The 15,875-nt window shown below is 40.5% G+C and overlaps 1 protein-coding gene across 2 annotated transcripts; it reads left to right on the forward strand.

Moving 5' to 3' along the window:
* Positions 1 to 1,356: 1,356 nt before the first annotated feature.
* On the forward strand, positions 1,357 to 14,081 carry SELE (selectin E). 2 transcript variants are annotated; one of them, XM_006073100.3, is made up of 12 exons: positions 1,357 to 1,460; positions 1,810 to 1,894; positions 2,724 to 3,110; positions 4,115 to 4,222; positions 4,870 to 5,052; positions 6,177 to 6,362; positions 6,461 to 6,649; positions 8,283 to 8,459; positions 9,001 to 9,111; positions 9,974 to 9,995; positions 11,802 to 11,874; positions 12,819 to 14,081. In XM_006073100.3, exons 2-11 carry the CDS (start codon positions 1,858 to 1,860, stop codon positions 11,857 to 11,859), a joined length of 1,458 nt encoding a protein of 485 aa, XP_006073162.2. In that variant the 5' UTR covers positions 1,357 to 1,460; positions 1,810 to 1,857; the 3' UTR covers positions 11,860 to 11,874; positions 12,819 to 14,081. The 2 variants fall into 2 exon arrangements, 1 of the variants encoding a protein (XP_006073162.2); XR_328832.3 differs by lacking the exon at positions 9,974 to 9,995.
* The last annotated feature ends 1,794 nt before the right edge of the window (positions 14,082 to 15,875 follow it).

The raw sequence follows: 15,875 nt of genomic DNA on the forward strand, positions 1-15,875 counted from the left end.
TCTGGAAAATATAGGACAGTTGGAGGGTGGATGGTATATATTCTCTGTTAAATTTGGGCATATTTAGGAATTAAATTAGCTAACTGGATTATACATTTACTTAAGTCAGTTGTATTTATTGGAATTTTTCTTCTCTTTTTCTGTTTGGTTTGGGTCTTTATGTACACAGAAAGAACCAGGGCACTAACAAGTAATGCAAGAAATAAACCTGTTATGTCCCCCTCAATCCCCTCACTACTACTTCATGTCTGCTGAGAGTACATTGTTAGCTGTCTTATTTTTAAAAGCTGTAACTATAGAATATTAGCTTCACTTGATCTCTACAGAATATGGAAATTAAAAGATTCCCATTTACTGTCTCTACCATTTCAATTAGATGGGATGCAGAGATGGGGAATGGTGATTATATTGTATATAATCCCCCCAAAGAAATGCCAATATAAAGAGCAGGAATCAGTGATATTATATATACATATATGAAGGTGGTAACTATATATATAGTTATATTTGATACAGAATTCTTTAAACTGTGTTCATTTTACTATAAAAGTAATAGAGGGTCATTGCAAAAACTGCAAAATGCTGAAAATAATCATGAAGCTTATAAAAATAACCCCTAAATTCTGTCCTCTAGAAATTACTGTTGACATTTTGATACATTTAAAAATTTTTTTTTTTTTTTTGCAATTCACATTTAAATTTTTTCAAACCAAATTTGGTTCAATTAAATACAAATATGTATAGTTTTCATCTTTATTTTCTCACTGAATAAATCATGAACACTTTCCAGATGGAATATCTGTTTCTCATTTTTCTTATATTTAAGAAACAAGGAATTATTTCAGACATGTAAGCGGGAGATACTATTTCTAGTAATTTAGCCAAAACTATGCATAGAATCTGAGGATTAACATTTTTTCATGATTAACATTACCTCTGTGAGACAGTGTACCTTAAAATGAGTTGAGTTGGAAGGTGAGAAAGAGAAAACCCATTATTGACTGGTATGTAGTAAGAAAATCAAGAGTAATAGCCCATAGATGACAAAACTATTCTTAGTTCACTTCAGTTGATAAAATTCTGATTACTACCACAATTTCAGAAAAGGAACTGCTAATAAGCCACGTTTTAAAACTTTCTAAAGACATGGATTTTATGTTAATAGAATTAAAACCGTGCATTTATGTCATATTAATAGAATTCATCTAAAATAAAAAGGCACATTAAAAAGGAGAATTCATGTTGACATCATTGTAATTTTTAGCACTGTGGAATTGCTGGGAATTCCTCTTTACTGGGTTTGGACATATCTTTGTATTACTCACAGGAAGTGAGCATCTTATAAAGGATGGTTCCAGCAGGAGCAGGGCTCCACTGTTCTTGGCTGACTTCACATCAAACCTGCAGGAGTGGCACAAAACAGAAGCAGCAGCAACACGGGAGGAATCTGATACTGAACAGTAAGTGCAAGAAATCTTTACAAGAGCAGTCTTGACCATGAAGCACAGATCATGAATATGAACAGATATGCAAAACTCCTTCCATAGAAGATCTGTGCAAGCTCTTATTGTATTCAGACTGCTTAAAACCTGGCTTTTTTTTTTGACTGAAATGATGAAAATCTTAACTTCTGTATTTATTCCTTTGGACAAACTTCTTTGAAATAAACCTTGTGGCAAAAGATTATAATCCTTTAATTTAAACATCTTATGATGCCACTTTACACATCATTGTAGAATGATCTGGGTATCTGGTAGCCTGGGAATTCATTCTAGAATTAATTTTGTACCTCCCTCCCTTCCCCCCAAGAAAAGCATTTTCAAGTCTAATCTCTGGATCAAAAGAACTCTTGAAGTCATGATTGTGTCACAGTATCTCTCTGCTCTCACTTTCGGTAAGTCAATGTCAGTTGATAGACTAAAATTTCTTATCCTTAGCACTACTGGCATTTTGGACCAGATAAGTCTTCCTTGGGGTGGGCTTCCAAGTGTAATGTAGGTTGTTTAGCAGCATCCTGGGCTCCTCCTCATAATGTGTTGTGCCCTGGGCTAGGAGCCATTTACCTCTTTGTGTCTCAGATCCCTTAGGTATAAAGAGTGATCATAAATAATCTATTTCCCAGAGGCCTTTTGAGGATTCAATATCATGGCTCATGTAAAGTGCCTCAGACAGTGCTTGATGGTGCATATTTAGTGCTCAAAAAAGCTTAGTTATTCTATTATTCTACTATTAGGTAGGTGTATTGATAGGTTATAGTGGGTAAGCACCAAGTGGAAGGTCAATTACAAAAGAGAAATACAGTAAATGGTAGTGTCTCCATTCGTACCCATTTTTACTTTGGAAAAAATTTTTCCAAGAAATTCTTACTTTGGAAAAACAATTGAATCATCCCAAAGGCCACTAGGAGGCTTCCCTGGTGGCTCAGCAGTAAAGAATCCACCCGCAATGCAGGAGACGTGGGTTCGATCCCTGGGTCAGGAAGATCCCCTGGAGAAGCGCATGGCAACCCACTCCAGTATTCTTGCCTGGAGAATCTCATGGACAGGAGACTGGCGGGCTACGGTCCATGGGGCCGCAAAGAGTCAGACGCGACTGAAGCCACTGAGCAGGCACACACACAAAGGCCGCTAGATGCCAAAAATATGACAACAAAAGATTCACCTAACAGACTCAAACCACAGCAGGGCTAAACTTTCCCATTCCTTTCATGTTTTCCCCCTTAGTGCTTCTCCTGTTTAAAGAAAGTAGAACCTGGTCTTACCATGCATCCATGGAAATCATGACTTTTGAGGAGGCCAGAGATTATTGCCAGAAAACTTACACAGCTCTAGTTGCAATTCAAAACCAGGAAGAGATTGAATACCTGAACTCCACATTCAGCTATTCACCAAGTTACTACTGGATTGGAATCAGAAAGATCAATGGTACATGGACCTGGATAGGGACCAATAAGTCTTTGACCAAAGAAGCCACAAACTGGGCTCCAGGTGAACCAAACAATAAACAAAGTGATGAGGACTGTGTAGAGATCTACATTAAGAGAGAAAAGGACTCAGGCAAGTGGAATGATGAGAAATGCACCAAACAGAAACTCGCCTTGTGTTACAAAGGTAAGGAGTCTGCGGCAGCAGTGGGAGGGAGATGTTGTGTGTGAGCATCTTGACAGATTGTTGACTGTATACAAAAACTGATCTCTATTGTGTGGATTTTATGTTCTAAAAAGATACAGTTTTTAAACAGTCTATTTGAAATGTTTAAACACCTGAAATTTGCCTCTTCTTGTTTCTTTGTGTGAATGTAGTTAAGAATGTATTTATGTATGGTGGTGATTTAGTTGCTAAGTTGTGTCTGACTCTCGTGCCCCATGGACTGTAGCCCACAAGACTTCTCTGTTCATGGGATTTCCCAGGCAAGAATACTGGAGTGGGTTGCCATTTCCTCCTCCAGGGGTCTTCCCCATCCAGGGATTGAACCTGAGTCTCTTGCATTGCAGGCAGATTCTTTACCTACTGAGCCACCAGGGAAGCCATATATAAGTATAGACCTAAATATATGCATATATGTATATATAAATATAGGCTTCCCCAGTGACTCAGTTGGTAAAGAAACCACCTGCAATGCAGGAGACTCAGGTTCAATCTCTGGGTGCAGAAGATCCCCTGGAGAAGGAAATGGCAACCCACTCGAGTATTCTTGCCTAGAGAATCCCATGGACAGAGGAGCCTGGCAGGTTACAGTCCATGGAGTCTCAAAGAGTCAGACATGACTTAGCGACTAAACCACCACATACTTATATACAGTGTGTATGCACACATATAACACACTTTTTAGTTACTTGTTATTTATTCGCAGTAGGAGAATTCTGTTCAGAATTGGTGATAAAGTGAATTTTCTATTTTGGGTGCCAGTTACAGCTCTACCTCTGATATTAACATCAGGGTTTGAAATGTTTAAGCTTAAGACTCATCTTGGGCATTTCATCAAGCACCTCCATTAAAATCTCTGACACTCTGTATCATTGGTGACATCCCTGTTACACATCATTGATCCCAAATTCAAAGAAACTCCGTTGAAGCATAACAACAAGAGTCATCACGGATTGTCTTTTCCACAGCCGCCTGTAACCCCACACCCTGCGGCAGCCATGGTGAATGTGTAGAGACCATCAACAACTACACTTGCCAGTGCCACCCTGGCTTCAAGGGCCTCAAATGTGAGCAAGGTAAGGCGTGGTCTCAGCTTTTCCTTCACTTGAAATTGTAGGAGCATTTTATGTCCCAGCTGGTTTTGGCGTCAGGTCTGCATGCTTTGCCTTCCCTGGAGCATATGGAGTCAGAAGGAGGTTAAGAGCTGAAGCTGTGAAATCTTTTCTCCTGCGTTTGAATCCCAGATCCACCACTTAGTAGTTATGGCACCTTGATAACAGGGAGGAAAACTCTCAAGTCCCAGGTTTCTCATTGTAAAACGAGGACAGTAGAGTACCAACTTCATAGGCTTATGGTTTGGATGATGTGAACAAATGCAGACACGACATTTTCATGGTGCCTGTTCTTTGCCGAATCCCTTTAGCCATGTACGACTCTCTGCGACTCCATGGACTGTAGCCTGCCAGGTTCCTCTGTCCATGGGGTTCTCCAGGCAAGAATACTGGAATGGGTTGCTGTGCCTTCCTCCAGGGGAACTTCCCAACCCAGGGATCGAACCCAGGTCTCTTTTGTCTCCTGCATTGGCAGGCAGGTTCTTTACCACTAGTGCCACCTGGGAAGCCTGGTGCCTGACGTTTGATAAATAGTAGTTCTGGTTTCCAGGGTTCTTCCCACATGCTACAGGGTGAGAGAGGAGCAGAACTGATTTGTTTTCCTTTTTCAGTTGTGACCTGTCCAGCACAGAAACATCCTGAACATGGACATCTGGTTTGCAACCCTTTGGGGAAATTCACCTACAACTCTTCCTGCTCCATCAGCTGTGCAGATGGCTACCTCCCAAGCAGCACAGAGGCCACTCGGTGCATGTCCTCTGGAGAATGGAGCACTCCTCTCCCAAAATGCAATGGTAAGTCTCTCTCAGAAAGCATAGAGCATTCTCCAATTCATCTCTCACCCCCTTGGTTCCCTGGTGGCTCAGACGATAAAGCGTCTGCCTGCAATGCAGGAGACCCGGGTTTGATCCCTGGGTGGGGAAGATCCCCTGGAGAAGGAAATGGCAACCCCCTCCAGTACTCTTGCTTGGAAAATTCCATGGACAGAGGAGCTTTGTAGGCTATAGTCCATAGGATCGCAAAGAGTCAGACACGACTGAGCCACTTCACTTCACTTCACTTCACTGTGCCATTTTCAGCACTTCAGGGAAAGTTCCTTCTAAACTTATCCTAATTAAACAAGTTCTAACTCAACTTGTTCTCTCAGCCAGTGTATATAGGGCCAATATGGTACCAGCTGGCTTTGAGAAAAGTTTTGATCCTGTTTTTGACATGAGTGTTTCTGAGGCTCTCATGATATGTAAGGGAACACAGAACTGTGGAACTGCCCCCTCAAAATCTGAATGACTTCCTCTCTCCTTTCTCTGTTTAATTTCATCCATGCAATTGGACCATTGAAGATCATGATAACCAAGCACCCTCAATATATCCTTTTCTCTCTGTTTTATCTTCCTAGGTCAAAGACAGAAAAACTCTTTCCTCCAGGTCTTATTGTTTAGTTGCCAAGTCATGTCCGACTCTTTTGTGACCCCATAGACTGGTAGCTCCTCTGTCTGTGGAATTTCCCAGGCAAGAATACTGGAGTGGGTTGCCATTTCCTTCTCCATTCTCCAGGTCTTGCTGGGCTAAAATAAATGAATGTTCTGTGTATGCTTGGATTTGTTTTTTTTTTATCACAACTAGTCATAAATCCTGATCTAGAATCTGCTACTTTTCTTTGTTTTTGCCTGTTGTAAAATAAGCCAGGTAAAACGATCAGGAACCACTTAGCATAGTCAAAGTCAATCAGAGAGGATGAAGATATCAAGAAAAAAACATAACAACTTTATTGTGGTGTGCGTGTCCCCAGAAGTTAACCTTGGGCTTTGAGTTCTACCCTCTGAAGGTAGTTTCCTTACTGTGTTATAAACTCCAGTTCAAGAAGAAGTGAATATCTTACTCTTCTTTAAAATTTCATGGTGTTCTTTCAAATCCCTAGTGGTTAAGTGTGATGCTTTGTCAAATCCGGACAACGGAGTTGTAAACTGTTCCCCAAACCATGGAAGCCTCCCATGGAACACCACCTGTACGTTTGAGTGTCAGGAAGGATATAAACTCACTGGACCCCAGCACCTACAGTGTACCTCCTCTGGGATTTGGGACAACAAGCAGCCAACATGTAAAGGTAAGGTGGCTCCGCATCAAGATTTACTGTAACATCTCAACCTATTCTCCAAATGGGCAAGTCTGACCTGCTAATATAAATTGGGACATGTGTTGCAGCTGTAACCTGTGCAGCCATCAGCCATCCTCAGAACGGCACTGTGAACTGTAGCCACTCCTTGGTTGGAGATTTTGCCTTCAAGTCATCCTGCCACTTCACCTGTGCAGAGGGCTTCACGTTGCAGGGGCCAACTCAGGTTGAATGCACTGCCCAGGGACAATGGACACAGCAGGTCCCAGTTTGTGAAGGTAAGCCTGAGAGTCCCCTTTCTCAAAGAACAGCAGTCTGCACATGTGGGCACTTAAAATGAAACCAGCTGCCTACATTAACTATAATAACCAGATCTGATGGGCAACAATCATCTTATGTTTTTGAGATGCATATAAAAGAACTGATGCTTGTCCAGGGAAAGGACTGTGTGGAATAAGAGTGGATGCTTTGCTGGTTTCTTAATTGTCCTGGGCTAATATAACTTTGCAACTCCACGGACTGTAGCCCGCCAGGCTCTTCTGTCCATGGGATTTCCCAGGCAAGAATACTGAGGTGGGTTGCCATGCCCTCCTCCTGGGGATCTTACCAACCCAGGGACTGAACCCACATCTCCTGGACTCTGGCACTGGCAGGTGGATTCTTTATTGTTGAGTCACCACGGGGCTACAGTCCATAGGATTGCAAAGAGTCTGACACAACTGAGCACATACGCAAATATATAAATATGTATAACTTTATAAACATTGGCATCGGTAAGCAGAAAGCTTAATCTAAAGGGAAATCACATTAGAAAATTTACAAAATAGAATTATGAGAACATGCTGTTGTTGTTGTTGTTCAGCTGCTAAGACGTGTCTGACTCTTTGAGACCCCATGGACTGCAGCACTCCAGGCTTCCCTGTCCTTCACTATCTCCTGGAGTTTGCTCAAATTCATGTCCATTGAGTTGGTGATGCTATCTAACCAACTCATCCTCTGCCACCCCCTTCTCCTTATCATTTGACTCTAAAACTCTTGTCATGCCCTTCTTCTGAAACTGCTTATAACTAGCAGTGAGGAAAATGTTTCAAGTATGGTCTCATCTAAAGAAACACCCTTAAAACATACATAAGCACTGAAGTTTAGTTTAATAAAGCAAGAGCGAGAATACTGAAAACAAGCAAGTTTCACTATCAGGTACTAACATTTTTGTAGCCAAATACAGCACAGAGTTATTTCTAGTTGCAAAAAACCACAAGACAAAAACCAAACTGTAAAGCAGATAAATTTGATGTGGCTGCCTTCTTATCTTCCTTTCTTTTTGGCCTCATCTGTAAGTACTCAAGACTCATAAGTTGCTCTCTGGCTACCTAAAATATTTCTCCTGACCCTAACTTCATCACATGTCAGAACAGAGCTCAGGAGCCATTGGTCCTGTAAAAGGCTGTCTAGTACCATTATCAACAGAGGCACTGGAATAAAAAAAAAAAAAGAAAACAACGGCCATTTTCCCATTTGTCCAGGGACTAATGAAGAGGCACAGTTGTGTCCGACTCTTTGCAATCCCATGGACTGAAGCCTGCCTTGCTCCTCTGTCCATGGAATTCTCCATGCAAGAATACTGGAGTGGGTTGCCTTTTCCTTCTCCAGGGGATCTTCCTGACCCGGGGATCGAACCTGCATCTCCTGAACTGAGGGCAGTTTCCTTACCAACCGAGTCACTAGGGAAGCCCAATGAAGAGGCAGCCACATACAATTTATTTGCTTTGCAGATTGCCCCAAAGGACTTGATTCTAATTTCCTACATGCTGAAAACTATGTAGTACTTAAACTTATTGGTGACTTTCTGTCAGTTTCAGAAGTCTTCCAGTCGATTTTTCTTAACTGCTACCCATATGCTCTCATTTTCAGTGGTACGATGTTCACGTCTGGACGTTTCTGGAAAGCTCAGCATGAACTGCAGTGGGGAGCCCATGCTTGGCACTGAGTGTACGTTTGCATGTCCTGAAAGATGGACGCTCAATGGCTCTGTAGTGCTGACCTGCGGTGCTACAGGACACTGGTCTGGGATGCTGCCAACCTGTGAAGGTGAAGCACTGAGTGATGGTGGTTGTCTGGGGCGGGGGAATCAGAGAGAAGAAAGCGAGCAAAGAAAGGAAGCTATCTGGCTACAATAATGAACTATCCAGTATATCCAAACCAGGAAGGTCAGAAAGGTTACCCAGGTTAACATTTAAGGGATGGATATTTCATTCTATGGGGAAGAGAGAAAACAGGAGTGACATGCTGATGGAATTTTGATAATTGGAGAAAGGAGAGCTAGTGCGAGAAATTGGAGGGGAAAGGAAAATGAGTGAAAAAGAGAGAAAGAGAGACAGAGGTTAACCAAGGTGTGCTGTAGAAGCTTGGCAAGTTAGAGCTCTGTCTGACCGTGCTGGGAGATAAGCTCACAAAGAGATTTGGGCTGATCTGAAAGGCCCTTAGTACCATGTCTCTGCCTCATGTATTGGACTAGATGACTCTTCTGCTTTGCACATTATAACCAGTGTACAAAGAAAAGGGCAAATGGACAGAACAGGAAGACTTTAAATTTAATTTCTTCTCATGACTGTTTACCCCGTTTCCTTAGCTCCCACTGTGTCCCAAACTCCCTTGGCAGTTGGACTTTCTACTGCTGGAGTCTCCCTTGTGACTATACCATCATTTCTCTTCTGGCTTCTGAAACGCCTTCAGAAGAAAGGTGAGGGCATTTATGAATGTACTCCAAAAAGGTTTTGTGAAAAAAATTTTTTTTCTCATTGATGAGTCATGTTGTCTCTCACAGATTAAAAAGTTATCAGAATCAAATCATAAGTCATTTAATGATAAACATGAATAAACTGCAGGATAAATAAGCAGAAATCTTAGGAAAAGAGTTTTAATACAAATGTTAGCGTGCTAACATTGTACAGCTCCAGGGGGTGCTATTCACTTTGAACTCTGTGGTCCGAGGAGTTGCTGCACTGAGGCTGCCATAATTAGTGTTCCTGGGAAAATGAAGAAAATGTTTCCAAAAATTGTATTTGGAATACAGGCTTAAATTTGGGAGCATCTCAGGAAATATGCAGTATTCTTGCCAGGAAAAAATCATAGATAGAGGAGTCTGGTGGGCTACAGTCCACAGGGTCACAAACAGTTGGATATGATGGAGCAACTAAGCACACACAGAGAATATGCAAACACATCTCACTACACTCTTGATCTGTTTGGCCTACAGAGTCTTTAAATTTTTTCGAACTAAACTCTGACATTTATGAAATAGGAAATTTCATATCAAATCTGATTTGAGATTTCTCATGACCAACTGGAAGACAGACAAACTTGGCAGGTGGAGCCTATAGACTATCTGCCTGCCTTAGGAAGCTGCTGTCCTCTTTGCATGAATGTACACTTTGCATTCACCCTGCCCTGTTGTCACCAAGATATGTTTGTGTTCTGATAATTATAGGGGCCTTGAAGGCCTTGAGTTTGCAATCCCTGATAAATAGAGTCATATTGCTTCAGGATTTAAAATGTCCCTGAAAGTCACTTAGCCCAAATTAATAGTTCTCTTTCTCTTGCAGCAAAAAAATTTTCTCCTGCCAGGTAAGCTGCATTCTTGAATTTAGGTTGGTGCAAAAGTAATTGTGGTTTTGCACTGTTGAAATTTGCTGTTTGATATTGGAATACATTCTTAAACAAATGTGGTTATGTTATACATTATTTTAATGCACATTTCTCACATTTCTCTCATTTATGTGTTTTTGCTAATGACATTGTGTGTGCTAAGTCACCACAATTGTGTCTGACTCTTTGGAGCCCTATGAACAATAGTCCACCAGGCTCCTCTATCCATGGGATTCTCCAGGCAAAAATACTGGAGGAGATATTTCCAACCCAGGGATCGAACCTGAGTCTCTTATGTCTTCTGCATTGACAGACAGGTTCTTTACCACTAGTGCCCCCTAGGAAAGCCCTGCTAATGGCATTACTTGCTATTTATTTATTTATTTATAATGAAGAGCAATAGTTTCCTACACTGTTGCTATTTGCTCTTTTTTTAAAATTAATTAATTTATTTTAATTAGAGGATAATTTCTCTACAATATTGTGGTGGTTTTTGCCATACATCAACATGAATCACCCACAGGTGCACATGTGTCCCCGCATCCTGAATCCCCCTATTCAGAGCACCAGCTTTGAGTGCCCTGCTTCATGCATCAAACTTGCTATTTTGGACTACAGAAATGATGTTAGGCAAAACTCAAATTAAAGTGATTTTTTAATTCAAGTTCAAAATGGATTGTAAAGCAGTGGAGACAACTTGCAACATCAACACATTTGGCCCAGAAACTGCTAATGAACACACAGTGCGGTGGTGGTTCAAGACGTTTTGCAAAGAAGGCAGCCTTGAAGCTGAGGAGCATAGTGGCCTGCCATCGGAAGTTGACAATGACCAATTGACAGCGTCACCAAAGCTGATCCTCTAACAACTAACTACGTGAAAAGCTGCCAAAGAACTCAATGTCGACCATTCTATGGTCATTTGGCATTTGAAGCAAATTGGAAAGGTGAAAAGGCTCAATAAGTGAGCTAACCACAAATCAAAAAAAAACACATCAATTTAAACTGTTGTCTTCTATTATTCTACACAACAACAACAAACCATTTCTCAACCAGATTGTGACATGCAATGAAAAGTGGATTTTACATGACAACCAGCTCAGTGGCTGGACTGAGGAAGAAGCTCCAAAGCACTTTCAAAAGCCAGACTTGCACAAAAAAAGGTCATGGTCACTGTTTGGTGGTCTGGTGCCTGTCTGATCCACTACAACTTTCTGAATCCCAGTGAAACCATTACATCTGAGAAGTATACTCAGCAAATTGATGAGATGCACCCAAAACTGCAACGTCTGCAGCCAGCATTAGTCAACAGAATGGGCCCAGTTCTTCTCCATGATGCTGGACCATGCATCACACAACCAATGCTTCAAAAGTTGAACACATTGGGCTATGAAGTTTTGCCTCATTCACCATATTCAGCTGACCTCTTGCCAACCAACTAGCACTTCATTAAGCAGCTTTACAACTTTTTGCAGGGAAAATGCTTCTACAACCAGCCTGAGGCAGAAAATCCTTGCCAAGAGTTCACTGAATACCAAAGCACAAATTTTTATGCTACAGGAATAGAGCAACTTATTTCTCATTGGTAAAAACGTGTTGATTGTAACATTCCTATTTTGATTGCTAACGATGTGTTTGAAGCCTAGTTATTATTTAAAATTCACAGTCTGAAACTACAAATACTTTTGTACCAACCTAATTGTAAAGCATGCCATTGAACATTTTACACATTTTTCTCTTCATGTTGGAAACCAGTGCTTTACCTTGGTGTTGTCATGTGTTCCACAGCAGCTGCTCAAGCCTGAAATCAGATGGATGCTACTCAACACCTTCCAAGTTAATTTAAGTCCAAAGGAATCAGGTAAGATTTGAAAATCACATATGGTTTTGAAAAAAGACATCTTCTCCACATATTCTATTGTTTCTTGAACCCTCCAAACCTGCTAGTTTCTAGGGGGGATATCACCACCTTGGTGTTATTTTATGGAAAGTTGTTTCCTTTTTTTTTTTTTTTTTGTAGGAGAGGAAAGGAACAAGAATCTTGCCTTCAATGAATCATTTCATTTATGAACATTAATGATAATAATGATAGTTAACCATTCTATGGCACTTACTATATTCTAGGAACCACTCTAAGCTAGGAATTCTATGAGATAAGGGCTATTGTATTTATTATTATATATATGAAGAAAATGAGGCACAGGGAAGTTGAGTAATGGCTAAAATCTCAAAACTATTAAGTTGTATAGTCAGGAATCATACTCAGGCGGTCTGGCTCTAAACTCTGTATTCTTAAAAACACTCTACTTTGCTTTGTGAGAATTTTGAAGGTTCAAGTTGCCTCTGAATAGATTTTTTTTTAATTAATAGACATTTTTATGTATGCAGTTTTAGGTTTACAGAAAAAAATTGGTAGAAAGAACAGAGTTCCAACATCCCTCCCTCATACCCTCTGATTTCCTCTATCATTGACATCTTACATTAGTATGGTATTTTGTTAAAATTGATGGGCCAGTTTTGATACATCATTATTAACTAAATCCCAAAGTTTACATTAGGGTTCAGTCCTGGTTCTGTACATTCTGTGGGTTTTGACAAATATATAATGACATGTATCCATCATTACAGTATCATACAGAATCGTTTCACTATCCCAACTGAATAGGATAGCGTTCCTATTTGCTGTTCATATTTGGACTAGCCTCGTGAGAGTACACACAGCTGTCTGTGCTAGAAGGGGAATTTTGTTGTTGCTGTTAGTATGCAAAATATTAAGGATCCTGATGTCATGCACTCTCATTGCAGGAGCACAAGCAAATTAGGGAACTAGAGCAATACCCTGAAGATGGCAGAGACAGAGAGGTCTGCTTGGGTCTCCAGCTCTTCTCTCCTACTGCATCCACTGGCTACATTTACAGGTGGGGCCATGGTACCCATGAGGACTTCAGTGGACAAAATCCAACGAGCAAGTCCAGTCTGCCACCAAAAAAGACTCAATTCTCTCCTTTCCAGTGCTGGCTACTGGAAGGGAAGGATGGCTCCTGGAAGGGAAGGATATTCTTGTCCATTCAAAAGCAAAGAGACTAAGGCTCTAGAATCTCAGGATTCCTTTCCTAACTCACCCTTCACTCACTTTGAAATCTTGTGGGGGTAATACAATATTTAGTGGCACTGTTTCTTTCTTTTGTCCCTCATGGTGTTTCAGCTGCTGACTCTGTAGTTGCTGTTATGGGGATGAATAATTGTCAAGAATTTAGAGGAAACTAATTGGTCATAGATATTCTATTAATAGACTTGGGGGAAAATGACAAAAGTTTAATGCCACAGGGTGATGACATGTGAAAAGTTGTTAATAGTGAAAATTCTATTTAGCACAGCAAGTACAGTCTCAGTCACTTTGATCCTTGTGGGATTTGGTGTTTTTTAAAGTGTTTTTACCTTCCCGGTGACACAGCGGTAAAGAATCCGCCTCCACTGCAGGAGATGCAAGAGACGTGGGTTCAATACCTTTGTAGGGAAGATTCCTTGGAGAAGGAAATGGCAACCCACTCCAGTATTCTTGCCTGGGAAATCCCATAGACAGAGGAGCCTGGCAGGCTACAGTCCATGGGGTCACAGAGTTGGACACGACTGAGCGACTAAGCACTAATGTGCTTTTAGAGGTTGTGTTCTTTTTGCTTGCATTGAATATAGTATAAATGCCTTAAGTCTTAATTCAGTACAAGTATTTTAAGTTATTATTTTAAATGTTTTATGTACGTATTTATTAAGCTAATGTCATACCTGGGCTTACCAGGTGGCTCAGTGGTAAAGAATCCATCTCCCAAGCAGGAGATGTGGGTTCGATCCCTGAGATAGGAAGATCCCCTGGAAAAGCAAATGGCAACCCACTCTAGAATTCTTGCATGGAGAATCCCATGGACAGATAAGCCTGGTGGGCTATATATAGTCCATGGGGTTGTAAAACAGTCGGACATAACTTAGTGACTAAACAACAAATGTCTACAATCACAACTATTGTATGTAACATGGCACTGTAAAGTTTGATAATAAACATGTTTATATTTATCCTGTGTAATGGCTCTTAAAAATCTATTTTATTTAGGTAAAAATCACATACCATAAAATTCACTGTTTATAAATATAAAATCCAATGGATTTCGGTATATTCACAAGATCCTGTGACCTTCACTGCTATCTAACTCTGGAACATTTCTATCACCCCTCAAAAGAAACACAGGACCCAACAGTAGTCACTCTCCATCTTCCCCAGTCCCTGATAACTACTTACCTACTTTTTCCTTCTATAAATTTACCTTTCTGGACATTTCATAAAAATAGAATCATCCTACAATATGTGGCCTGTTATGTCCAGCATCTTTTGTTTAGCATAATATTTTTTGGGTTCCAAAATCACTGCAGATGGTGATTGCAGCCATGAAATTAAAAGACGCTCTCTCCTTGGAAGGAAAGTTATGACCAACCTAGATAGCATATTCAAAAGCAGAGACATTACTTTGCCAACAAAGGTCCATCTAGTCAAGGCTATGGTTTTTCCAGTGATCATGTATGGATGTGAAAGTTAGACTGTGAAGAAAGCTGACCACTGAAGAATTGATGCTTTTGAACTGTGGTGTTGGAGAAGACTCTTGAGAGTCCCTTGGACTGCAAGGAGATCCAACCAGTCCTTCCTAAAGGAGATCAGTCCTGGGTGTTCTTTGGAAGGACTGATTCTAAAGCTGAAACTCCAATACTTTGGCCACCTTATGCGAAGAGTTGACTCATTGGAAAAGACTTTGATGCTCAGAGGGATTGGGGGCAGGAGGAGAAGGGGAGGACAGAGGATGAGATGGCTGGATGGCATCACTGACTTGATGGATATGAGTTTGGGTGAACTCCGGGAGTTGGTGATGGACAGGGAGGCCTGGTGTGCTGCAATTCATGGGGTCACAAAGAGTCGGACACGACTGAGTGACTGAACTGAACTGAACTTTCAAGATTCAGCCATTTTTTTCTATCATGTATCAGTACTCCATTCCTTTTCATTACTGAATAATACTCTACTGTTTGAATATGCCTCATGTTCTTTTTCCATTCATCAAATGATGGACATTTGGATTGTTTCTGCTTCTTGATTATTGTGACTAACACTGCTATGAACATTCATGTTCAAGTTTTAGAGTAGACTTATATTTTCAGTTCTCTTGGTCGTATACCCAGAAGAGGAATTGTTGGGTCATATGGTAACTTCATGCTTCACGTTTTGTGGAATTGCCAAATTGTTTCCCAAAAGGGCAGTACCCTTTCACAATCCCATCTGCAATGTGTGAAGGTTCCTATTTCTCTACATTCTTTTCAGTACTTATTATTGCCTGTCATTTTGATTATCACCACCCTAGTGTGTATGAAATAGTATACATATGGGTTTTGGCTTCAAGACTGTACAGTTGTTGGAAAAATATTAATAATCTAAAAACAATCATTAAGCACAATGAAACAAAGACTTCTGGAGTCTGTGCATCATGCTAGCTTCAATTCTAGGTTACTCAAGTCAACCAATTCACCTTGTTTTATCCTCCAGACTCAGTTATTCTCCAGGGTTAGAGACACTAGTTTTTCCTACAGAGAACGTGTGCCTTCTCTTTGCTAAAATAGTGTCAACGCAAAATGCCTTGTGTGTACCCAGCTAAAAACCACCTTGTGAATCTCATTGTTATCAAATAATTGGAATATCTAAAATTCCTAAGAAAACAGGGTTTAATGTTTGGCTTGGTTAGCCAGACTAAAAAAAAAAAAAAAAGTGGCTATAACATTGTTACAGGCTAAAAGTTTTTTTCACTTTGATTTTATACTTCTTCTTAG

This window comes from Bubalus bubalis, chromosome 5, assembly GCF_019923935.1.
Source record: "Bubalus bubalis isolate 160015118507 breed Murrah chromosome 5, NDDB_SH_1, whole genome shotgun sequence".
NCBI lineage: Eukaryota > Metazoa > Chordata > Mammalia > Artiodactyla > Bovidae > Bubalus > Bubalus bubalis.

Bases quoted from the DNA above. Each gene is read 5' to 3' on its own strand.
- SELE (XM_006073100.3), top strand. From the start codon at position 1,858: ATGATTGTGTCACAGTATCTCTCTGCTCTCACTTTCG. The intron at 6,363-6,460 runs GTAAGGTGGCTC...CATGTGTTGCAG, and splicing joins CAAGCAGCCAACATGTAAAG to CTGTAACCTGTGCAGCCATC. The intron at 8,460-9,000 runs GTGAAGCACTGA...CCGTTTCCTTAG, and splicing joins GATGCTGCCAACCTGTGAAG to CTCCCACTGTGTCCCAAACT.